Below are 25634 nucleotides of genomic sequence, written 5' to 3'. Positions count from 1 at the left end.
TTATGAGAATAACAGATCCATGAGAGACAGTTGACCAGCAGCATTCTCTTGCTGGCGCTGTGAAGCACAAGGACATATTAAACGGACATATTAAAATAAACAGTGCTCATCAAGCCTCAGTTTGCCCTGAAAGGCTCAGTACTTACATTCAGCATCAGAAGTTTTATTTCCAAGGTGGCTATTAGACGTCTCAGTTCTTCAATGAGGGAATCTTCCCGAGAATCCCTCAGTATTACAAGTTTCTAAAGTGAAAGAGACATGGGCAGAAATCAGCCCTGGTCATTTTGTTTACAAATGCGAACAGCAATATTTAAAAGGGAGTAGACGGGGTGAAAAGACGTGGTTTCATTATTCCAAAACAAGCATACAGCATGGGCAACATGGAGATCCATCACCCACCAAAGAGACACAGACGTAACCACTCCACAACCCACTGCTGAAAGTTCAACCTTGTGGCATTAGCGGGGGGGGGGGGCTCGGGGGAAGGGTGCTTTGCCTACCTAGCATGTGGGAGAGCCCAGGATCCCTCTCCCCGCAAATCAAGAATGAAACCCAATGAAAACAGAGAGCATGAGGCATGAGCTCATTGACTGCCACTCACTCATTTCTTTGGGAGCTGGAGTAGCTTGTCGTGTACCACTGAACACAATGAAATTAAAACTCAAGGTTTCTACCCCCACAGTGCCTTCAGTAGTGTGTGAAATAGCACATGCCACATCTAACTGCTTGTGTGAAATACTACGGGGGGGGGAGCTTATAAAACTTCGCAAGACCTCTTCGCTTGGGCACGCCACCCCTGTGACCTGGTGAACAGCCAGCCCAGCCACAGGGGCAAGCGAGTTGCAGGTTCAGTGAGCCATCCTGTCTCAAAAAGATAGGAAGGAGAGTGACTGAAGATACCCAAGGCTGGCTTTTGACCTTCACACACACACTCAGAGGAATGTACACATGCGTGTGCCTCAGTGCACACACACACCCAAGGGAAAATGCACTGTGAAGCAAGAACAGACAGTCTGAAAGGCGTCAATGCCCTGTACAATACGAACAACTCTGGATGAAATCGCCAAGGTAGCAATTCCTGCTTCAAAGGACTCTACCCACCGTATGTGAACTCTAAAAGTAAAAACTCATTTTGTACTTAGGTTTACATGGAACCATGACACCATGAGGAAAATGCTGGAAGATGCTCTGGTACAATGGTCTTGCACTGTTTCAGTAAAACCCTGACTACCCAGTAGCCAGGCAGGAAGCAGAGGCGGGGCCAAGGGAACAGGAGAATTCCAGGAAGAGGAAAGGGTCAGTCTTCAGTTGTGACCCAGTCCAAAAGGAAACAAGATGAGAATGCCTCACTGATAAAAGGTCCCAAGCCATGTGGCTAACACAGACAAGAACTGTGGGTTGAGATGTAAGATATGAGAGTTAATGAGAAGACTGAGCCAATAGGCCAACCAGTTTATAAATAAAATGTAGGCCTCTGTGTGCTTCTTTGGGACTGAATGACTGCGGGACCGGGCGGGACAAAAACCTCTGTCGAGAGGAAGATGTTTACAGGTAACTTTCCAAAGGAATAAGCAAAAGCATGGAAGGAATGCCAGAGTATTCAATGTCCCTGTGTGTGGGTTGCTTTCAGAATGTACAACAGACCTCCAAGTACTGTTCACACAGATCTTTAAATTCTTCCATTCTCTTCTTCTGAATACCCAGAGACTGATGAATAAATTTTTGCTGCTCCTTGAAGATATTCTGGGACACAGACAGTAAAAGATGTAAGAATACAGGGAAAATCAGAAATATTACAAAACCACGACTCTGTATCATATTTATGCAAAACATATAAAAGGAAATCACTAGCAATTTTTCAAAAACGATGACCACTTCACACATGTTATCTAATACTAAAAAATTACCGTAGTGAATAGAATCTCATTCATTTAATGGAACGTTTTCCTACGTAACAGTATCTAAAACATTGCTGTTCGTTTCTGAAGACTTGAAAACCCATCCATTAGAGACTGTCATAGCTGGTGAACCCTCTGTGCTTACAGAAATTACCCTGAGATGGCCCCAGTGTCTCTCACTCCCTACATAGGAATCCACTCCCTTTTGTTCTTGCCAGTAAGAGTAGAGTCCACAGCTGGCCTGATTAACAGGCAAGGATTCTGTAAGACTTACGTCGGATACTGTCCTGGACCAATATAAGAATGCACATCTAAGAGTCTTTTGAAACCAATTCCATGAGATGGGGACCTTAAGTATCTCTCCTCTCACACCTAGCAATCTGAGACACAGAGGTAAATTATTTTTCCCAGTGAGCGTGACTAGCAAGGGACTGAACCGTGACTGCGTTCCAACTGGTGGGATTGCAGAATGCAGGGGCCATACTCCTGCCCACTGGACTGGACGGGGGTGGGGGGTCGCCTCCATCTCCCTCCACATTCCAGCCTCGGCCTCCCCACCTTTGGAAGTCAGAATCTCCAGGAGGGCAGCTCCATCCTACACCAGGAAGGAAGATTCCCTCAAAGATGGCACTGTCCGGTGTCAGGCATTTATTTGTGCCCCAAAACTCATAAAATCCTCACTCAAATCTCCAGGTTAAAGGAGAGTCAGTCATCCCATGGCTATCACGGATTGAAGCCTTGCCTTCCTACCTCTGGGAGGGGGCTGGTCTGAACTCCAAGCACTGAAGGCTAAGCCTCCACCTGCTCTGCCACAGCCACAGGGACTGCTCTCACCCTGCCTGCCTCTTCACTGTGTCAGAAGGCTCTGGTGGGCCTCCTGCTCCTGGTGTCTGTACTTCTTGGGTGGATCAGAAAGGGCTCCCTCTTAAGATACAATCCCACACCTTCTCCTGCACTCTCCAGGCAGTGCCTGCTCACCTGCCCCACCCCCCATGATGGCTGCCAACCATCACTGACCTTGTCATCTCTCTGCGGGGGGGGGGGGGAGGAACAAACCAGGGGGAAATGGTCAGTGGCCAGTCTCTTGTCACCACATCCACCACCCTGCTTGCCTCCCTAAGTTCTTGTCTCGTCCCTTCCCTCCAGACTTGCTGCAGGAAGCCCTGCTACTTCTGATGCTGACACAATGGATTCCTTGAGAGCTAAGCTGCTTGACACTCACAGCGAGTTTTTTTGCATGTTTCTTGACTTCAGCTGCATCCTCGGATAACTTTCTTTTCAAAACCTTCATCTGAAGAGAATATTCTTGATACAGTTTCTGCCTGTGAATGATATAAAAGGAACAGTGCGATACTCCATCCCAATAGGAAGAAAGTACATTCGAAGCACGACTGACTTGCCCTCACTAACGCTATTGGTGGAGGATGGGGAAATGGCCTCTAAACTATGCAGACAGGGAAAAGGAAGCTGATTGGATTATTTCATTTTACATCACAGCATTTGCTCCTTCCTGCTGAGAGAGAAGTACCTTCCCACGCCTTTGTGCCGGAAAGCTCAGGAAGAACTATTGTTTTACTATCATTCCACAAATATTCATCTGTCTGACAGACACAACTTGTGGTTAATTCTCTCTTTCTGAAGAACAGGTCCAAGGAGCATGCACATCCGCTCCCATCAGAGAATTCTGCCGTGGCCTACCTGCTCGCTCTTCCTCACGTTGTGCCAGTGTGGATCTCGGTACAGTAGCACAGTGAACACTGCTCCTGACAGCTATACGGTTTTGGAGGTGTGGGATTTTCATTTCTATGGCACCAAACAGAGGCTCGCCTGACTGTGGGATGAATGCTTTGAGGATTTCAAGCTCCAGGTGCTCAGCACGTTCACGTGATGCATACTGTTCCACTGACTCAACAGCAATGTGTCAAAACGGTCATCATAATTCATGGCTAGGAAACGCAGCTGACTTCGGTGATGATGTGAGGCTATAGCATGACTAAAGAAGTCTACCCTATACAGAAATGCCAAGCCGAACACGTTATCCAACTGAGCTTCTGGCCCGTGGGGGTCACGGCTATTCCTCAACCTCTGGTCATCGTGCTTACTAACCAAATGTCAAGGCGTCTGGGATAACAGCACCAAGAAGCAACAACCGTACCTTTGCTGGCCCTGGATTTTTAGAATATCCCCAAATTTCAGCTCCAAGGTTTCGAAAGAATCCGTGATGATCGCTGTGAATCTTTCGCTGTTGCCCTGAAGAAAGTTCTTATTGGGCTCTGTATCGAAACACATTCTTGAAACCATTACTGTAAAGTCCCGCCAGCTTTAGTTTTCTACTTAGAAAACCACTTGCTATTAATAGAGGGAAACAATCTGTCAATGGCAAGAATATCTGCCTCCTTTCTTTCCGTCAAGAATTTCAGTGGTTATGACCTTGATGTGAGATTGGAGAGCTGGACTTCAGTGTCTATATATTACAGACAAAACACAGGGAAGGGAACTTAGCAAAACTGGCAAGAAAGGGTTTCAAATCGCTGTGTAATTTCCTCATGGGGCATCATTAAAAGGTAAAATTCAATCAATGTACACATTATGCTCCAGTTCAAGGACACATTCTGAGGGACTGTTGGGCCGCTTTATGCAAAACACAACAGTAGTCCGTTTACAAAGATCTCCAAAGGCTCAGAGATTATTGCACAGTCAGATGAAAATACTGTAACTATTGTAGCCATTGGAGCTTTTAGGCAAATTTGACAGGGTAGGCACCCTGAATATTCTAACGGGGGAACCACACTGATCGATAAGTCTGTGGTATTGGGGATGGAACCCAGAGCCTTAAGCATAGAAGGCGAGTGCTCTCCCACTCAGCTACCTCCCTATCCTGATTCCTGAAGTTTCCAGAATCGATTCTCTGTCAGAAACCTCTACAGAGCTCCTAGAAAGTTCTCAGATTGTAATGTTTTTTTTTAACTGTTTGTGTGACTGACTTCTGACAGAGAAACTTAAAGCAGGACTCAGTCTGTGCATACAATGGTCACAGTGCTGACTTCAGCTCCCCACTGCATGTGCTGTTCTTTACACATTAAACAGTGGTCAGGTATTTAAGGGCGGCTGGCCATCACCCCTACTCACACACACGCAACGCACACGCACATACGCACAAACACACAGGGAGAGAGAGAGAGAGAGAGAGGGAGGGAGGGAGAGAGAGAGAGAGAGAGAGAGAGAGAGAGAGAGAGAGGGAGAGAGAGAGAGATAGACAGAGAGCTGGACTAAAATACAAACAAGTAAAGTAATATGTGGTATTTTGTTTGGATTGTTTTTCGAGACAGGATTTCTCTGTGTATCTTTGGTGCCTGTCGTGGAACTAGCTCTTGTAGACCAGGCTGGCCTCGAATTCACTGAGATCTGCCTCCCAAGTGCTGGAATTAAAGGCATGGCTTCAAATGTGATATTAGATATATCACTTGTGCGAATCAAAACCTTGAAGACAGATAATTACATCTAATTTTCAAAGATCCCACTGTTAGTAAATAACAGCATCCACACCACAGGTGCCATGTTCTCAGTATTGGCAATTAACGTGAAGTAGAGAGTTGGTAATCTAATAAATACTATTTGACACTGTTTGAGAACAAGGCAGTAAACACACTCTCTTGTCTGCCAAGCGATACCTCCCTCGCCTTGCACTTCTTTGGTTGAAACAATTTTCTCAAATTCCTGATATCTCCTAGAATGTCCCTTCAAATTCTTCAAATAAATTCTGGATTTTCTTCCTGCAAAGAAATCACCTTTTTACTTCGATGTACATAAAAGGCCATTCTTGTAGTGAGTGGAAGAAGTGGGGGTGTCACACACCCTACATACAATTCACATTTCCAGAACAGGTGTTGAGTTTTCTAGATTTATGTGTTCAGAGGAAGGGCAGGTGTGGGTGCCCCTGTGCCGACCTAGGAGGCAGAAGTGAGGTGTCCTCCTCTCTCCATGGCCACCTTATTCCTGTCAGACAGGCTCTATGACAGGACCCGTACTTTGTTGGAGGCATGAGATTTTCATTCCTTACCACATTGAACATCTGATCTACTGCAGGATGCTGCTTTGAGATCCTTAAGCTCAATGCACCCAAGTACATCCACGTGGTGCATGCGCCTTAGTTCCTGCATTTACTTACTTACTTTCTATCTCGGTTTATTCTGTTAGTCTGGCAATCAGCAAGGACCCGCAATATCCCCCGGGTTCTGCCATGCCTCAGCCCTCACTTCTGGGCTTAAAAGCTGGGCGTGGCCACGCATGGCTTTATCTGTGGGTGCTGAGGGCCTGAACTCAGGCTCCTGTGTTTGCACCTTAAGCACTCTTCCACTGAGCCCTCTCTCCAGCCAGACTTTTCTAAATTTATTTCATGAAAACATGGAGCATATCACCTGGCCTCTTCCCATTCTGTTCCAGAGGAAGTACCGTCCTCACCACTGACATCAATGACTTCTCTTCCTGGTGTATTAAAACGAAAGAGGAAAAATATTTTGAAACAAAGCGTGCTGTTCTCATCATCTCCACGGAAAGCAGTGTCATAGTGTTTCTAGATTCTATAGCCAGCATCTGTTCCTTACACTTTTTCAATAGTCATCCGTGAAATCATGAACACACACACATACATGTCACATATACATCACAAACAGAGACACAGACATACAGACACACACATACATATCACATATACATGACACACAGAGACACAGACACACACATACATATCACATATACATGACACACAGAGACACAGACACACACATACATATCACATATACATCACAGACAGGGACACAGACACACATACATATCACATATACATCACACACAGAGACACAGACATACAGACACACACATAAATATCACATATACATCACACACAGAGACACAGACACACACATACATATCACATATACATCACACACAGAGACACAGACACACACATACATATCACATATACATCACACACAGAGACACAGACATACAGACACCACACAGACACACACATACATATCACATATACATCACACACAGAGACACAGACACACAGAGACACAGACACAGACACAGACACAGACACAGACACACACACACACACACACCACTTAGGCTTGACTCTCAGACCAGTTGGTCCAGGCACCTCTACAGGCCTTCCAGTGTCACTGTGACCCATGTGCTCCTGGAGAGGCATGTTGACTAGGCATGTGGCAGGTTTCCTGTGTGACAGAAATTTCAGGTGGGGGAACCTAAAGGCCCCAAGAAGCTTGAACGAGAGTTATTAGCATCTGAAACTTCCTGCTATTCCAATAAAAGTTCATGCACATAATCCACTCAGTGCTCCACCCACCAAGAGATTTTAGGATCTCCCCTGTGGTGGACACAGCCATATGGCAGCTCATCTTGTTTCTTCAAACCTGGAATGATTGAATCGGGGTTCCGGGTGTCATCTGACCTGAGAATCAGACCTGCCTGGGATGCGTTTCAGAACTCTCAGGGGCTTTCCCACCCACCAAAAGACCTTAGGATGTTACCCAGGTGGACAGAGCCCTACAAGGGCCTATCTGGCTTGTTGTTGTTGTTGTCATTGTTTCTGGTTTTGTTTTTTACCTGGGGTGACTGCATCTGGGTTCTTGGTGTCATCCCACGTGGGATTCGGATCCAGCCTCGGATGTGCGCCAGCACTCTCACGGGCTGTCTTCTCCCCGCTTGACATGGCTAGAATCTTCTTGGGCTAGACAGGACTCCGGTCACTACAGATACCAGGAGGAATTACAGGATGGCAATGGGAACAGGGACTTGGACTCCACAGGATGTGGGCAGATGCCCTGGCACTTGTACTGCAGCAAGGAGAGGGCAAGAGGATGTCACCACAGTTCAGTTCTGCACCATATCTCTATCTGAACGTGGAGCTCTCAGACCCACTACCTCTCAAGATTGCTCCTCTGCTGCGTTCCCGACCCTTGGGTAGGAAAATCCTGGGCACTGCCGGTGTAGGAGGGTCATCTGTCTATGTGTTACTTTCATTGGTTAATAAAGAAACTGCCTTGGCCTTTGGATAGGCCAGCCCTTAGGTGGGTGGAGTAGACAGAACACAATGCTGGGAGAAAGAAAGCAGAGTCAGGCAGATGCCATGAAGCTCCGGCCCGAGATGGACGTAGGTTAGAATCTTCCCGGTAAGCCACAACCTCGTGGTGATACACACATTATTAGAAATGGGTTAATCAAGAAGTGAGAATTAGCCAATAAGAGGCTGGAACTAATGGGACAGGCCGTGTTTAAATGAATACGATTTGTGTGTTGTTATTTCGGGTGTAAAGCTAGCCATGCGGGAGCCGGGAGGGATGAAAAGCAGGCCAGCTTGCCTCATCACTACACACTGCCTCCCGCCTGTAAAACAAGGCACCAAATGCCCGTGTCTGGTTGGGAACGCCAACGCATTGAGCACCTACTCAGTCACCTGGGCCACGTCTCCCAGCTCATAAGGTGTCCCACTCAGCCTGCCCAATCCCTGTAGCCCTCTTGACCCCTCCCCAACCTTGCACTCTGGGGCCTTGCTCAGTCCCATTTAGAAGCAAAGCTCCTGAGATCACCCCACAGGTTTCCCTCGGTCCTGCCTCTTTGAGATCCCACTGTCCTGGTGCATGAGCTAAGTAAGGTTCCTCTCGGATCCCTATCACAACTGGGGAGACTCATAACAGAGTTACTCAATGGCAAATCATCCATGCAGGTATTCTCCCACCCTGGGAGCCTCCTTCTCCTCAGCGAGTGGTCGTGCCTATCTAGGCCCCACCTCCCAATGACATCTCTCTGACGGGCTGCAAAGGCATACACGCCCAGGATTAAGTGGCCTGAAGTGGCACTTGTGAGATCTGGATGCAGAAGTTGCCCAACGTCGGATGCAGAAGGGGCCCAGTCCTGCCCCACCCCCTGCAGACAGGCATTTCTTCCGAGGCAAGGCCCTTGGGTGCATGTCAGTGGCCCCAGATGTCCCTTGAGGACTCCAGCTGGACACAAGGAGGAAAACATGGACGGTCACTACTTCCCCTTCTGTACTTCACTGCCACACCCAGCTATCTTCAAACCTGCCACCCTCAGAACCCCTTCCTCTACTGCCTTCAGCGTCCTATTTCACTACCAGGGAAAAGTGGGTCTTTCAAACTTCACCTCACAGATAAACCTTGGCCCTTCCTCCTCAAGATCTCGCTCTCATCCCCGAAAGGGCTGTGCATCCCTGCTGACCTGGGCTCGCGATCGAGTCTGCTATTTACCCTGTCCACTCACCTCGGTGACCACACTTGAGAAGGCCCCTCTGAGAGGCTCCTTTCCCGCCCCCGTCAGACAGAGGCCCCACCTCTGGCACTCCCGAGGCTGCCTGCAGGCCCTCGCACAAGTGTGACGCTGTCCATCAGTCGCCCATTCCCGACTCGGGCCCTACAGTTGCCTATGTGCTTGATTAAAGGGCCCAGAGTTCCCTTTCAGACCGGTGAGCCTGTCAAACTCTTGCCAGTGGAAGCATCGCAGGACGACCCACTTGTCCCGTCAGGACCCACAGACCCCAGGAAGGAAAGGAACACAAAACGGCAGACGTGGAGAGTCCCTACCGCCTCTCTCAGGCCCCTGACTCTGCCCCACACAGTGTTCTAGGGCTCAGTTGCCTTCATCACCTCTTTTCATTCTCGCCTCTCTAGCCTCTTGCAGCCTGAAGTGGAAGTAAGGCTCCCGAAGTCACCTCACAGGCCACCCTGACCCCTCTTGCTCTGTCGTCCCTCTGTCCTGCGTCAAGAGCTTTTGTCTTCCTGATCCCTCTAAACCACCCCAGGAGAACTGGCACGGTACCCTGAAACCCCCAAAACAAAGAAACAAAAAACCCCTGCCACTCACCTACGAGCCTCGGCTCCGCTAGACAGCCTCCCTCCACTCAGAGGTTGGCCACGTTTAGTTTGGCCCCACCTCCCAATATAACACTCTCTAATTGGCTGGCCTGATACCCCTTGCTCCATGCGCAGGGGCGGGCCAACATGATGTGCCTGCGCCAAGGGGTTCAGCATGCCTAGCTCGACCAGTCACGCCCTCCCCTTGAGGCATGGCCCACGGCCTCATTTCATTGGGCCCTGGTCACACAGTTAAGCCCATCTTCCTGTGTATGTGTCTGTCTCTGATTGGATGCCACCAGAAGGGGCGTATATGTGCCATGGGGGCCAGTGGGTCCGATGGGCTGCTCTCGGGACATGAAACATAAGCGCTTACAAGGAGAGGTCAGGCGAGACTCCAGGGCTGGGCTGACCTATCAGTCAGAGCCAGGCGTTTACCCTGGGGCACAGCAGTTGAGCAACCTGAGAGGTCCACTGTGCTTTTCTCTCCAAATGGCGCTCTGGTTGCTGATGGCCCGTGGCTGTATCTCAGAGGTCTCAGGTGTTCATCCTGTCCCCGAATAGTACACAGGGGCCAGCTGTTGGATATCGCACGTCCCTCCTCTAACACCCTGTCCGGCTAAGACCTCCCAGGCCCTCTATTTCTCGAACCTCTCCTCTGACACTCCAGAGGTGTCTAGTCCAGTTCGAGGCTAAGGCCAGACTCAGGCACATCACATCACAGGCCCTCTTGAGCAAGCCTCCCCGGGATCCCCACCATCCAACCCCAGGGGCTGTGGTTCAAGCATTACTTGCCTAAAACCTCACCAGAAGATGCCCTTTCACCCAGTTATTCACTAGGTGATCCTAACCCAACCACACCTTCGAGAGCTTCCTTCCCTTCAGAAACCAGCCACAGATAGTTAGTCCCAGCCTTTCCGATGGACATGCACCCCTTTTTGGCTGGAAGGGCGTGCTCACATGCGAGGCAGGCACAGCATGGTCTGATGAGTACGGTGGCCTATCCAGGCGTGCATGCATGCCTGACAGATGGCCATCAGGCAAGTCTCACGATGCACACTCTGCTCCCCAAGGGCTGTAGAGGAAGGTAGTCTCTGATTGCCACGGCTGGAGCCTCACCGTGGAGTCCCTTAATGGTCAGTCACCTTCACCACCCTGATCCAACAGAGTAATCTCAGATACTTATTTCTATTTTTATAGACATGAGGGTCTCATGAAGATAAAGGCCACCTTCCAGAGGATACAGTTAGGTTTGCTGACATAGCACCCATGCGTGGGACCGAACCTTTGTAGTAGGAAGGGGGCCGCTCGTTCTTCCTGCCTGCCCGGCAGGCTTAGTCCCAAAACAATCACACAGAAACTGTATTAATTAAATCAGTGCTTGGCCCATTAGCTCTAGCTTCTCATTGGCTGACTGTTACATCTCAATTTAACCCATTTGTATTAATCTGTGTATTGCCACGTGGCTGCGGCTTACCCAGTAAAGTTCCCAGCATCTGTCTCTGGTGGTGGCTCCATGGCATCTTTTTGACTCCACCCTTCTTTCTCCCAGCATTCAGTTCAGTTTTCCCCACCTAGCTAAGTTCTGCCCTGCCATAGGTCCAAAGCAGTTTCTTTATTCATTAATGGTAATCACAGCACACAGAGGGGACTCCCACGCCAGCCCTTCAGGTCTTCTCTCAGGCTGTCTTAGTTAGGGCTTCTATTGCTGTGATACAATCCATAACCAAGGCAACAACAGAGAGGAAAGAGTTTATTAGGGGCTTATGCTTCCAGAGTGGTAGGGTCCATAATGGCAGGGAATGCAGGTGGCACACAGGGCACCTCCCCCTGGAAGCTGGAGCTGAGGGCTCCCATCTCAAACTGCAACCCAGGAAGTCAAGTGAAAAAGGAGGCTTTTGAAACCTGAAGGCCACCCCCACACACACACACCCCAGCGACATACTTCCTTCCCTCAGCAAGGCCTCATCTCCTTAGCCTCTCCAAACAGCCACCAGCCACCATTGGATTTCAGAGAGGAAGGAAACTAAGGGCAGGAAGGAGACCACAGTCTGGCATCAACAGGTAAGCCTGACTCTGTTTAACCCAAGGACAGGGACTCTCCACCGGATCTATCAATCCCTGCTAAGTCACAATGTAAAGAACCTGGTCTGGGTGACCAGTTTGGGGACGACAATCTATTTCCTCTACCCCTCTGCCGGCCAGCCAACATTGAAAGTAGGCCATTCAACAGAGCAAAATGTTACCCACTTAGGCTACTTCACAGTCACGTTAGCTATTGTTGTTCGCGGTGTCCTGCACGTCCTGCCAGTGTGCAAGGGTTAAATCCAAAGGAGCAGAGCAAGTCACTCCCATGTTGTTGGTTATGTTAGTTCCGGGTCTGGGAAGATAGGGAAATATCCCACAAAGGAAGCGAACGAGAATAATCACAAGACAAATTAAGACAACCAGACTCTCAAGGTTTCCTGGAACTCCAGGGGAAGACTATCCTTCCTCCAAAGTGGGAGATGTCGAAAGACACTCCAAGTCAAAGGTATAAATTCCACAGGTGGCTCCCTATCCTCTCCCTCCCAGTTCCGTCCAGAAGCTTCTGAAAGCGAACAGTCAGACCTCAGGGAGAATCTCTCAGGGGTCCCTCCTGGACACCTAACCCAGTCTAGGGATCGAGACAAAAGGGTGCGATATTCAATAAACATATCATTACACAAATGAAGTATGGACATACGTATGTCCTCGGTTGGCCGGTTCCTATCTGTCCTTGGGGTATGTAGATGAAGCATACTTTGGACATATTTTAATTGGCCAGTTCTAGGCTATCCTTGAGGCAATGCTCTCCCATATGCTAATGTCTCCTACTAGATGGCCCTTGTCACATATGAAATGTTTTAGCCTAGCCTAAACAGCGTGGTGGAAAGCAATTAGATCAGTCTGACCGGTTTTTCATTTCTCTCATTACCCGCAAAACCTCAGCACAGCATCCCCCAATATCCGATCACCCACCTAGCCATTATCACCCCAGTACCTTTCTCCTCAGAAAGAGGACATATGGAACCAGTCCCTCTCCTCCCCAAGATTGCATCTCTATGATTGGCTGGGAGAGGGTGTTCCAGCAGGTAGGGCCTAGCACATGCCCACGTGAGTGGCGGGCTTAGCAGGCATAAAGGTGAGCACGGCAGGCTCATGCGTGAGCCCTGCCCGAGAGATGCCTCAGAGGCGTGCCTGCATGAGGCAGACCAGGAGAATGTGTGCTCACGAGGGAGGCTGTCCAGCACATAGACGCATGCATGAAGAAGGGACAAACAGGGCCCATGTATTAGATTCGAGGAGGCTTTCCAGGGCGTGTGCCCCCATAAGGGCCCTTATCGTGAGGCTTGATTCATGGCTGCAATGCCTTCAGCCGCATTAGGGCTATGGTAGTCAGAAGGGGATGCACCTCCATAGTCTCAGATATTTCAATTCTTGTTCCCGAGTTGGTGTTGCTTTTGGGGAGGCTCAGGAAGGTTGGACTTGTGGGCAGAGGTGTGTCACTGGAGGTGGGCTTTGAGAGTGTAAAGCAGTGGTTCTCAACCTTCCTAATGCTGCAACCCTTTAATACAGTCCCTCGTGTTGTGGTGACCCCAACCAAAACGTCGTTTTCATTGCTACTGCATAACTCTAATTTTGCTACTGTTATGAACATAAATGGAAATATCTGCATTTTCCGATGGCCTCGGGAGACCCCTGTGAGAGGATCATTTGACACCCCACCCCCGAGGGTCTGCAGCCCTCAGGTTGCAATCCACGGGTTTACGGACTCTCAAAAGGTGCCATGTCGAGTTTGCTCTCTCTAGTCCTGGCACCAACGTGAATGGCTGAAGGGACTCTGGCTAGCTTGAAATTGGTGTGCATGGCTCTGGCAGGCTTTGCCCTTCTCTCCCATTCCCTCTGCCTTGCTGAAGACTGTTAGATGACATTCCTAAAGCTAGCCACCAAGGTCCATTCACTCATGTGGTCACTTCCTCTTCCTGAGGTTGACTACCAAAGTCCAGCAATCAGAAGCCCCCTTGCTTCACCTAATGAACATGGCCAATTAAACTTAAACCCCTCATCCTAATACACACATAGGAGAGAATCCGGTATAAGTCAGGGTTGTCTAGGTGAATAGAACCAATAGAGAAATGTACACACACAGACACAGACATACACACAGACACACACACACATTCACGGGGTGGCTGGAATTCTTTGAATGCCTTACCCAATTGGGTGCTGGATTGTCCACAAATGGCCTTCTGCATGCCAGACAGTGGGATAATTCAGTATCAGCTAAACTGACAAGCTGGAAGCCTCGGCTCAAGGAGAACAAATGATGTAGCTGCAATCCAGGCCTGGAAGCTCCCTGGACTGTAGCTGCTGTGCATCTCCGTTAGATGGCTGGAGGCTCTGGAGTCTTGTGGCCAAGAGTGATGGTGACGGTACTACATGCTCTAGCTCAGGAAGGATGGAGCTAGGCTGCCCTGGCAGGCTTTCTCTTCTTTAATTCTGCCTGGGCTCCCAGACTACTGCATGGAAAATCCACACCCAGGGAGAGACCTTCCTGTTACTCTCCTGGAAAACCATCCTCTCTGATGGGTTACAGATGATACACAGTGTCAACCTTTGCCCTACACAGTCACACACACAGCAGGGGTGAGGGTGAAACACAAGAGGAGGAAGGGAATACTAGGGAGGGAGAGGAGGGATGGAGTGAGGGAGGAGGGATGGAGGGAGGGCGGGAGGAGGGATGTATGTGGTAGCAAAGTCAATGGGCTAGTAAGATGGCTGAACAGGCACGGTCCACCAGGCCTGATGGGTTGGGTCCAATCTCCAGGTCCGACAACTTCAGGACTCACTCCCAAGGTCTATCTTCTGTCTTATCTGTGTACATGTGCATGCGTGTGTACACACACACGTAACATTTTTGTAAAAAAAAAATCCATCAGGTTGGCCTTCAAAGGAAGACTAGAAAGAATTCACCATGAAAATTTGGGACAAAGAGTGGTAGGCAGATCCACAGGATGGGAAGGACAGGAGATTGTGATCATCCTTCCTCTCTCCCCTCCCAGAAGGCTTTTGTTCTCCATCATAGATTCATTTCTGAAATCTACACAAAGAATAGGCTTAGCTCACAAATTCCGGGTAAAAGGTCAAGCAATTTCAAGTGTGCTGAACAGGGCTGGAGAGATGGCTCCATGGTTGAGAGCTCCAGCTGTGGTTCCAGAAGACTGGGATTCAGCTAGCCACCCCAGACTTTGGGTAGCTCACAACCCCCTGTAACTCAAGCCCTAGGGGAACTGAGCCTAAAGCCTGACCTTCCTTGTACCTACACACACTGGGAATATGCTCGCAAAGACTCAACAAGGACACACCCAGGAAGATAAATGTCAAATGTACTGAACACAGATTCTCGGGATTCCTTCAAAAGATACAGCACAGGACAAGAGTAAGAGAATGACACAAGAGTCAGACAAACACACACGCACGCACACGCAGAACTACGTGAGTAAAATTAAACTCTAAAGAGAACACTAGAAAATGCTTGTGGAAACACCCGCCTAAAATACTGAAACTGTAAGTGCCTATGCACACACTCACAGATAAAATATTTTTGACCAAAGGGAAGGGCAGGGATCTTCCAGCCAGTGTTGAATAATGCCAGAAATGAGTCTGGATGTCTTTGGGAAAAGCCAGAGCCCCACTGCAAGCTCTAAGCCAACAGGTGAAGATCTGGCTCTGCCTCGGGAACCGTGTTAACAGTCTAGCGCATTCGAGCACGAAAGTACGAGTTGTGCTCTACTGTACGTCTGAGGGAGCAGGTGGGGCTGGTTTTCCTGTAAAGTCCCATTTGCAATGCAGTTGGCTCTGTGACCTCATGAATGAATGAAAGCAAGCACGGAAAGGCGGATCCCACCGTTATTTATTTCTTCCTGAAATAAGCAAGATAACATTCACTTTGGGCAGGTGACAGAGAACCAAAGCAGCCTGTGGTAGAATCAAATGACATTGGCTTCCTGAATGTAACTGGCCCTGCTGGGGAGAATGTCAGGGTCAGGAGGGTCCACCCTTAAATGTTGCTACTCACAGAACTGTTGGGGTTCACTTCATGGTCAACAGATTCTCAGTCTTATTTCTAACCGACAAAGTAAAGAGAAAGGAGCTGCACTGACTACTACTAAGACCCTCTGGGCAGGGCTATTGCTCCCTGTGCCTCCTCCAGGTGAGCTTCAGAAGGTTTCTTCACAGCTGTCAAGGACCAGGGACTGAAGGTAAGTCTCAACTCCCGACACATCCTGCTCTTGCTGTGGGAAAACGGAGAGTTAGAGGATCATTGCTCCATCTCTGCCCTAAGAAAGCCATCCTGAGACACACAGCATTACAGACCCATGACTTACACTTTCCATGATAACTCTGTCCTGCGTCTTGGAGATTTGTTTCTTCACTTCACTTTCTTCGCCACCAATGAGAGTTTTGCCATGTTCATGCAAGTCCTTGGCTTTCTGAAACAAACAAAGGAACAAATCTCCACTTGAGTCTGGCTTGACACCTCACCTCATGTAATTTTAAAAGAACCGACTTTGCATATCCAAAGGATGCTTGTTAGGAATTCAGAGTAAGAACAGTGGCTACTTGAGCACATCTAAAGAGGTACTCCACTTCAGGAAACCTTCCAGTCCCCCATTTTAAGGTGGTATCATTGTGGGACAAGAAGAGCAAAGGGACTTATCTGAAAAATGGGTGGAGATATGTTAAAGGCCTCACGTGGGGCAGACCTGGGAGGCCAGGCATGGGCCCACATTGGAGACTCCCCAAGGATTCCCACACTGGACACCCCCAAGGCTGCCCAGAGGAAGGAACCATTTGCCATGCCCATAGAATGTGATTTTCTCTAAAGAACACACAGTGTGCAATCCTACGACCCTTGGGTCTAAGGAAAGCTCAAGCCAGGACTCAACTCCCTCTGTGCTCTCAAAGGACACTGCAGGGGTGGACACAGAGGAGAAAGAAGTGTGTCGCCCTCTGTCCAGAAAAGGGCAAAACGCCGGTCCAGTCCCTGCCCTATTCCCAGGGTCCAGAGCAGCTTAGGAACAGATGACCTGCACACTAGCTGAACACAGGTAAGGAAGGGGAGCTTGCTGGGCTGGCGCCTGAAGAGGACACAGATGGCGACTGCAAGCAGTAGAAACATTAGGGAAGACAGCGCACATGGTGCTTTCTGGGCACAAAACAGAAGCAAAGCATGGGCAGGGAATGGGAGTCACTTCAGGAGAAGCTGGTACTCTGGGAGGGAAGACGGAGAGACAGAAGCAAGCAGCCAGTGAACCTTTCAAGAAGGTGTGGGGGTGTGGTGTGGTGTGGTGTGTGTGTGTGTGTGTGTGTGTGTGTGTGTGTGTGTGTGTGTGTGTGGTAGAGGGTGTTGTGCGGGGGACACAGGAAACACAGAGAACAAAGCAAGAAGGCCACCGGGAAATCTGGGAGAGGGAAAGGCTGTGTTTCAGGACAACAGTCTCTCAGAGGCAGAGCTGAGGACTAGGAAAGTAGGGAAGCCTGGGTGGAGAAGCAGAGGGAGAGCGAGAGAGGCAGAAGAAAGAGCACAGGGCAGAAGGGACCACCTGGGAAGCCAGAGAAACCGAGTCACAAGGCTCCCTCTGAGCTACTGCTGCTGCACACACTGAGCACCCACAGTTAGAAGTGAGCCTTTCTGGGTGGCTCTTCCAACAGGCTCCCAGGCAGTACGCAGCTGCATTAGAGCTGCATGTTCCCTTTCTTAAGCTCTTCCTAAAGGCCTAGATATATGTAGGTGGCTCTCAAGGTCTTGAATACTAACTTGTATTTCTGCGTGCATGGGGGTGCAGGGGAGTGTGCATGCACGTGTGTTTGAGTATGGCGACCATAGGTCATAAAAAATTCAAAGTGATTTCCTTCACGCGTACATGTCTGCAAGCATACGTGTGTACTCGGTAATAGCTTCGCCTTCCAGAACCCCTCACCGACCAAGTTTTGAGGCAGGGTCTCTCACGAAACACGAGGCTTTACAGTTTGACTGTTCTGGTGGTCCCACAAGCCACAGGGATGCTTTTGTCTCTACCCTCACCACTCTGGGCTTATAGGCACATTCCTGGAGTACACGGGGGTGCTAGGAATATTCACTAGGGTACCAACAGGGGTACTCACACTTGCTCAGAGAAGACAGACCTAGCTTCTCGCCAGCATCCTGAAAACATTCAATTTACTATGACACATGGAGCACTTTAGATAGGGCATCTGAGTCGGGTCTGGGGAGAGATCTTTCACAGAGCATTTTAAAGAGAGCATCAAAAAGAATTCCCATTGAAGGGCTGCTTCAATCCCTGGATATACAGAGGTCACTTAGGACCTGGAGCTTCAGCAAGGGTAGAACTGCCAGCTCACAGTTCAAAGAGGATTAACCCTCTACCAGTTTTTTCATTTCCCACATCTCTTGGGGAGATGCTGAAACGCATGACCACCAACACTGGAGAACAATGCTAATGTCGGAAGACTATAAATGTATGAAAGAAAATAAAAGCTACCCTTGCCCATTGTGTATTTCACTGATCTGTCCAATCCAAACAGTCAGAGAAAACCAGAAGGATCCCCAGACGTGCCAATCTCCATCGCAATGTCACCGGAGGTCCATAACTCATCACTGCGATGCACTGCGATCCTCTCTAAGCAGAGCTCTCATCACCAGCTCCTGTGCTAGAAAGCTGCCCCCGACACTGTCATCGGCTTCCCAGGTCAAACAAACCTTAGCATCGCTCCTAGGTGTGGGGAAAACTTTCCCAAGAGAGTGTGATCATGCTCTGCAAAACTAATTACTTCTCCCACAAGCTGAGAAAGGGCCAATCTGTCTTCTCCTTTTATAGACACGTGGCATGGCATAGGGATGTGTTCTGTTGACAAGTGCAATCTACCAGACCTTCAAAAATGTGTCACGTAAATCTTTAGCGTTTCCAATCATGGTTTCGTGATCCCCTATAGCTTTCTGTAAAATCTTCATCTGCTTCCAAGTTATAAGCTGAAACGTAGGAGAAGAATGACAAAATGTCAGTACAACGGAACATCCAACCCTGCTGCCAGTCACAGAAATCGCTTCCCGTGATGTTTTGTGTGCTGACATTTCAAGAACGCGTTTGAAGACATGCCCTTCAGTGCCAAAAGCAACATAACAAGACCTGACCTGTCACAGAGGGAGATAGTCCGTCTAACTGGTGCAAAAATACTATAAAATCATTATTCAGATTGAAATTAACATAAGCCCCACCTCATCTGTGGATTCCCACCTCACTCACCAAAATTAAGCACAAAACGTTCCTTTGTTTATTCATAAAGTATTTTTAAGACACCGAGGGCACAGACTAGCTTCCAAGGAATCCCTTCTCCCACCACCCCAAAAGTTCTTCAGCAATCAGTCATTCCCCGGAGTGTGACATCATCCCATCACTGTATTATCGACCTAGTAAGAAGGGCAGGGAAGACGAATAGCAAACATACTGCAGCTCCTGTGGTCAAACATTCCACAGCAACATGTCAAAAACTGCAAGCACTCCATACACAAAGTCTAGAAAGGCGGGGATTCTTCACGGCTCTGCTTTCACCCTCCTAGGAAACTGAGGCAGGGAGGTGACTTATTTTCTGAGTTTTCATGAGGAGCAAGCAGCAGGACTATGGATCCATGACAATCAGTGGGGTCCGGAGAACATGCTCCTCACCGCCAGACCGGAATCTGTCTCCATCTCCCTCAGATTCCAGGCTCTGCTTCCCTACTTTTGGAAGTCAGCATCTTTGGGAGTACCGCCCTGTCCTCCATCAGGATGAAAGACTCCTCAAAGACAGCACTACTCTGTGTCCATGAACACTTAGCTACCTCTGAACGCTAAGCCTCCACCTGCTCTGCCACAGCCACAGGGACTGCTCTCACTCTGCCTCCCTCGTCACTGTGTCAGAAGTCTACCTGGGACCGCACCCTCACCCTGTCCTGCACCTTTGGCATCTGCACTGCAGGGATGGTATAGCTTTCCCTCTGAGCACCCAAGCCCATCCCTTCTCCTGTGCTCTCCAAGCAGTGCCTACTCTGCCTCCCTCCTATGCTGGCTCCTAAGCTATGACCACACCACCCCTCCACAGAAAAAGAAGCAAGATGCAGAGGATGGCCAGTCTCTCGGGGACACAAGCACCACCCTCCCTGTCTCCCTATGCTCATGTCCCGTCCTGTCCTGTCGGGTCCCTTTCCGTGGCGATATGCAGCAGCATCGAAGCTTCAATGCCCTGCCACTTCGGAAACAGACATGGTGGCTCTATTCCAAGCTAAGAGCGACACTCACAGCGAGGTAATCTTCTTGCTCCCTTGAACTCTCCACATCGTCCAGCCACCCCTGATGCAGCGACTCAAACATCTGGTAGTGCATGGAGTGAAGCTCTTGCCTGTGAAACACAGTCACAATTACTGAGCGCTGTCAAGCTGTGTGAGGCTACGGCAAGAACGCACACACTTCACATTTTGAGACAAGAGCCAGGCGCAAAGAGAAAAGGGACATGAATTAAACTGTCTCCTGAGAGGCGGAAATATCACTCTCGTCCCAGAAGAACTTGTCTTAATTTGCTACCACCGGTGTCATCACTTTGTGCATCTTCCTCTCGCATGCCGAGAATGTTCGGAGGCATACGTTTCCCAAGATTGCATTTCCGGCTTAAAATTAGATTCATCTTCCCTTCCCCTTATGGAGTAACCTAGACATCCAGAGAGCCCAAGTCCCTGTACTGAAGGCAACATACCCTTCATCTTCTCGGAGTCACATACACAAAGAGTGCACAGAACCATTTCCCCACACTGGGACGATGATTTACCAAAGAGAGCGCTGATGGCACATACTAAAAGGTACAGTTTTGAGGACCACAGAGGCCTAGCCTTCCTCACAGGACATTATCTGTATTGTCATCTGAGAAGTGAGGAACTGTTCTCTTACCAGTCCTGCTGCAGCTAACACACCTGAGCGGCATAAACGAGGGGGGCGGTCCTCCAGCTATGGACAGGACTAGCTCACAGAGAAAATGCAGTGCTACCTAGGTCCCATTAGTGACTCCACTCAGCAGTGTCACAATGGCAGGCGGGAGTGACTTTGGAAGGAAGAGCAAAAGCTGTACAGGTTTCCTTTACAGAGGGTCGGTCACAACTTTACCTTGACTTCTGCTGCACTTTGAAAATACTGTGGAGGTTTGCATTCAGGATTCTGAAAGAGGCATGTATATCCTTTTCAAACTGCTTCCTCTTTGCCAGGAAGGACCGGGTAATGTCCCCTAGTCGACAAAGGAAATGGTATCACTTTAAATCAAATATCCTCAGGAAGAGGCGCTCTTTCATCCCTGACATACCACCTACACGGTAACAGGAAGGAGTATGTACAGATCTGGTGTTCATTTTGTTCTTTGTTCTATTTTTCTTTTCTTAAATTTTAGATCGCCTCTTGCATAGCCCAGGCTGGTCTCAAACCTGAGAGGTAGCGAGCACGACCTCCGGTTCTGGATTCTCCCGCCTCTACCTCCTCTGTGCTAGCAATACAGAAATGGGGGCATCGAGCTTTGACGAGTGACCACCACTGACAAACCGTTTTCTGGAAACCTCAAAAACCAAGCAGTTCATTTGTACCACAAAGAAGGAATGCTGTCGGACATCCTTGCTTGCATGAACTGACTCTATACACCGGCAAAGAATTGACGATGTCTCTCTTGTAATGCTGTTTTAGGGTCACCTACACAAGTAATAAAAAAAGCTGTCTCAGCTTGAGGGGCGTGTGGTACTCTGACTTGGTTACCGTGGACGACAGACCACAAGCTAGTGTGCATGCGTGACGCTGATGTTCGTTCGCAAGCCATGACACTCTTCTTGCCGTGCCTCGGCCTGGCTGCCTTCACCATTCCCTGACAGGCTCACGGGTGTGTATGGCCTAAATGCTGCTCTCCAAGCCTTTCTTGGGCAGGGGTTCCTGGAGGACGGCAACTTTGGAAAGCCAGAAAAGTGACTTATTTCACAACGTGAAAAACAGCTGCTGAAATGCCACATACCATTTGTGCAGTAAGATAAAAGGCAGAGATCAACCTGCTTGCCCATCATCTCCAGTGCAATGCAGGAAGCAGGACACTCTCCCCCCAGCCCCCCGCCTCAGTGACAGCTGCAACATCCCCCTGTTCAGAGCAGCTAGTGAAAAGTTAAGCTAAAGGTAGCCCCTAGATGACAATGGCAATTTACTCTTCCAATAATTAATAATAATGATGATAAAAATTCATCCCCTGAGCGACAGAACTGTTAACAGACTCCTGTTGTCCTGCTGACAGGCGACCACGTTCTCACCACGCTTGAGTTGTAGGGTCGGAAAGAAAGCTCCTGGACTAGCAAGACCTGCTCAAACACACCTTTGAAATCCCGTATCCTCTTCTGAACAGGCTCCCTGTGGAAAATGCACACAAGAATCCTTAACTGAGGACAAACATCCTAACTTCGCTCTGAAGGAAAGGCAGGCGAGTCACGCGATTTCATAGAAACCAGCGCTCATGTGAGGCAAAGTCGGATTTGCCTCTCCTGGGTCATTGGTCTTATTCCTTTATTCAGGTTTTCACAGTGAACCAAAGAGCTCACTGCAGATACATATGGGCACACGGTTAAGGGTTACTTACTGGAGCGTGGGTGACTCAAAGTCAGCCATATCCCCAGGAAACCAACCTCAGGCTGGGTGCTGGATGACTCATGAAAACTGCATCCCTGCCCTTCCCAGCCCAACTGCACTGGGCGCCACAAAGAGTCTCCTCTCCGCAAGCAGCGGCTTTGTGTTACATTGTGACAGCCTAGGGGTTTGTATACTACATGTTGACCGGAGCCCATTGACTGTACAGCACTGACGAGTTTCATAAAGATGTGCCCAGCCGTCTTTCCTGAACTACAGTGTATTCACTCTCCTCCTTCCTCAATCCCCTCCTGCTACTTACTCCTCCTCTAGTACCCAGCAGTGTCTCTTCAACCTTCATGCCACGTGACCACACTCCACCTCCAGAGTCAGCCTTAACTCCTCAAACTTTCCCCTCTATTGCCCATTGCCTGCCTCTCCCCAGTCTCCCTTCTGAGTTCGGGTGATATCATTTTATGGACCTATTTATAATCTGGGATCCTCAAATGAGAGAAAACAGCTGACTGTCGTCTCTGGTGCTGGCTTATTTCACGAAACACTAAACTCTCCGTTTGTAGCCGTGTCCCAGAAAAGGGCAGAAGTTTCTGCACAAAACCACACTGAAACTACCTCCTGGGTCAGGCCAAAGTTGCTTTAAGACATCACCTGGCCTCCTGCACGTTTGATCCTGAGGAACAGCTGCCCATCTCACTGGTATCAGCCGCCGGATTGTTTGCTGCACCGAGAAGAAAGGAAAAACCTTTGTGAATGAAGTGTGCTGTTCTCATGGTCCCACGTGGGAAACAGCTTCAGTCTGGGGTCCACAGAGTCCATCGCCGAGGGCAGTTTGAAAGTACTCTTCCAGGAACTCATGACCCACCCCAGTCCCACCCAGGTGAAATTCAACTAGGCCTGAGTCTGGGGACAGCAGGTACTTGTGTTTGTACAAGCCTTGCAAGGAAAACCACCGTGGCCCACGGGTTCTTCAGAGGCCTGTTGGCCAAGGCCAACTCCCTTGCACCCCAGCCACGGTGAAGAACATAGGGTGGGGACAGAAACCCAGAGCGTGCTTGAGAATCACTTCTCAGCACGCGAATCCCCACACCCACACCTGGAACTCCGTGGAAAGACCCGGTGAGTACTAGGCCACCCCGGTGCTCCACCCATCAAGGAGTAGCAGAATGTCCCCCCTCGGTTAGGATCCCCCCCACCCATAAGCCCCATATCAGTTGTTACCGGGGGTGACTCCACATGGGTTCTGCAAGTCATCTGGTGGGAGATTCTGATCAACCCTAGGGCGCTTGGCACTTCTCTCTGTATGTTTCTGCTCCTTGCTTGACATGGCTGGGGCTCTGCGGGGCTGGGGACGACTCCTGAAATGTTGGTGCACACAGACAGTAAAGACACCGAGAAGAATGTCGTGGTCGCAATGGAAACAGGGACCCGGACTGCACAGGCTGTGGCCATGAGTCCTGGCACTCTCCGTGCTGCAGCCAAGAGGAGGTAGGAGGATGACATCGATATCCCGCAACACCCAATCACATTCTGTCCCAATTTTCTGTCTGGATGCAGAGCTCTCCACAGCCCTGTGGCCCTCAGTCTCGGCCCTTTCTGCTGACTTCTTGCCCCCAGGATAGGACTGCTTGGGCTGGCCCCCAAACCAAGTGGCCATTAACCCAGACACCAGCCCACTGACGGCCAATGGGGTCACTGGAGCCAAGTCCCTGCACTTCACGCTCGAGTCCTGCTGAACACTCAGCTCAAATCCCTACCCACTCTGAGTCTGCATGTCTCAGAAGCAACACATGGACTCCAACATCCTTGAAGGACCCAATGGAGGCAAATGCAGAGGTTCGCCAATATACCCACGCACAGTGAGTGACACACAGCCTGTAAGCGGGCATGAGGTCCCTGTGCTCACAGACAAGCACTATGGGAACTAGGAATGGTAAGCACCCAGGCTTGTCTTGTCAACAGCAGGGATGCCTACGTCTGTTCCCACCAGAAGACCTGGAGAGGATGCTGTTAACAGCCTGGTGATCTGTGCTGCCTGCAGAGCCAGGCCACACCCAGATCTCCCAAATTATTATGTTTGACTCTCCCTCCCTAGACCTTCACATTTAGTTTGGTTTCTCGATCAACAGAGCCCATCCTTAGGGGAGACGGCCATGGACGTTATGGCCTGGTGACCTCAACGCTATCTGCGTGACTGAGCCACACCAGACCCCAGGTCCCTAAGCTATAGAACCCATCTTTGTGGTAGAGGTCACATGTACGTTGCAAGAGAGTTTCTATGTAGTCAGGCCTCCATATTCATCCTGCACATGTTACTGAGATCATCATTACCAGAAATTTTTTCCCCCAAATTGTGCTTTATTTAATCGTGTCAAAAACAACCCGGCTGGAGTCAGTCTCTAGAAGTTTGAACCAACATCCGCTAAATAACTAAGGTATCTGCAGACAGATTTCATTTTGATCTCGTGGGGATCGTTACTCTTTTCACCGTGGCATTTGTAGGGAGCCCCATGACGATCCACACCCCTCTGTGATGAAGTGCAGCCCCCGGGGGCCCTTCTATTTGCCCCTCGGCAAGTCACCTCACAGGCCAAGTTTGGATCTTCCAGGCACAAGCCTGATCACCTCCGCACACTCTGACACAGTTTCTCTTTGAATAAGCAGTCACCCACCAAGAGGAGCCTACTCCAAGACCTTTCCCTCAGAAACCTCGTTCTCTTTAGAGGAAGGTAACACCTAGACATTCTCTGCCTCCACAAGCATGCTTTCCTACTGGCTGGAACAACTCCTGTGCATGAGAAATGCCTCGCATGTGGGCCCAGCTGGTGCACAGACATTAGGAGAGTGTGTGTCTATGTCTGTGTGTGTGTGTGTGTGTGTGTGTAGGTGTGTGTGTGTGGCAGAGTGGAGGTGGGGTAGTGCCTGGCGTGTTTGGTAGGTGATACAGCACCAAGTACTGTGGATCCAGGCTGACTCTGATTTTGGAACCACCAGATCTTCAGAAGTGGGACCCACCCAGATAATGTGACCACACTTCAGCCACATTTCCCTGAGAGTTCTCCTCCCTTGGGAAGCTTGTCCCACCTGAGTGGGCCCCACATCCCTGAATAGGATGATGTGTGATCAGGTGG

General features: G+C 49.5%; 2 protein-coding genes across 2 annotated transcripts; both read right to left on the bottom strand.

Moving 5' to 3' along the window:
* Positions 1-7780, bottom strand: LOC142840253 (X-linked lymphocyte-regulated protein 3C-like). The gene is made up of 8 exons (XM_075956858.1): positions 7545-7780; positions 6317-6386; positions 5639-5671; positions 4054-4173; positions 3121-3220; positions 1645-1743; positions 147-242; positions 1-57 (listed from the first exon to the last, which is right to left on the bottom strand). The coding sequence occupies exons 1-8, from the start codon at positions 7633-7635 to the stop codon at positions 1-3; spliced, it is 666 nt and encodes a 221-aa protein (XP_075812973.1). The 5' UTR covers positions 7636-7780.
* Positions 7781-15933: 8153 nt separating this feature from the next.
* Positions 15934-23841, bottom strand: LOC142841011 (X-linked lymphocyte-regulated protein 5C-like). The gene is made up of 8 exons (XM_075957722.1): positions 23725-23841; positions 23155-23224; positions 22241-22275; positions 21010-21127; positions 20155-20254; positions 18750-18848; positions 16204-16308; positions 15934-16110 (listed from the first exon to the last, which is right to left on the bottom strand). The coding sequence occupies exons 1-8, from the start codon at positions 23828-23830 to the stop codon at positions 16036-16038; spliced, it is 708 nt and encodes a 235-aa protein (XP_075813837.1). The 5' UTR covers positions 23831-23841; the 3' UTR covers positions 15934-16035.
* Positions 23842-25634: the final 1793 nt, after the last annotated feature.

The sequence above is a fragment of the Microtus pennsylvanicus genome, chromosome X (assembly GCF_037038515.1).
Source record: "Microtus pennsylvanicus isolate mMicPen1 chromosome X, mMicPen1.hap1, whole genome shotgun sequence".
Lineage (NCBI taxonomy): Eukaryota > Metazoa > Chordata > Mammalia > Rodentia > Cricetidae > Microtus > Microtus pennsylvanicus.
The sequence above is the reverse complement of the archived record's forward strand: the minus strand, read 5'-3'. Positions and strand labels throughout refer to the sequence as shown.

Coding starts and splice junctions, on each gene's coding strand:
- LOC142840253 (XM_075956858.1), bottom strand. CDS start 7,635: ATGTCAAGCGGGGAGAAGACAGCCCGTGAGAGTGCTGGCGCACATCCG. Junction 5,672..6,316: donor ACAGAATGGGAAGAGGCCAG/GTGATATGCTCC, acceptor ATTTCTTTGCAG/GAAGAAAATCCAGAATTTAT. Junction 243..1,644: donor TGTGTGAACAGTACTTGGAG/GTCTGTTGTACA, acceptor CTTTCACTTTAG/AAACTTGTAATACTGAGGGA.
- LOC142841011 (XM_075957722.1), bottom strand. CDS start 23,830: ATGTCAAGCAAGGAGCAGAAACATACAGAGAGAAGTGCCAAGCGCCCT. Junction 20,255..21,009: donor AAAGTGCAGCAGAAGTCAAG/GTAAAGTTGTGA, acceptor TGTGTTTCACAG/GCAAGAGCTTCACTCCATGC. Junction 16,309..18,749: donor TACGTGACACATTTTTGAAG/GTCTGGTAGATT, acceptor TGTTTGTTTCAG/AAAGCCAAGGACTTGCATGA.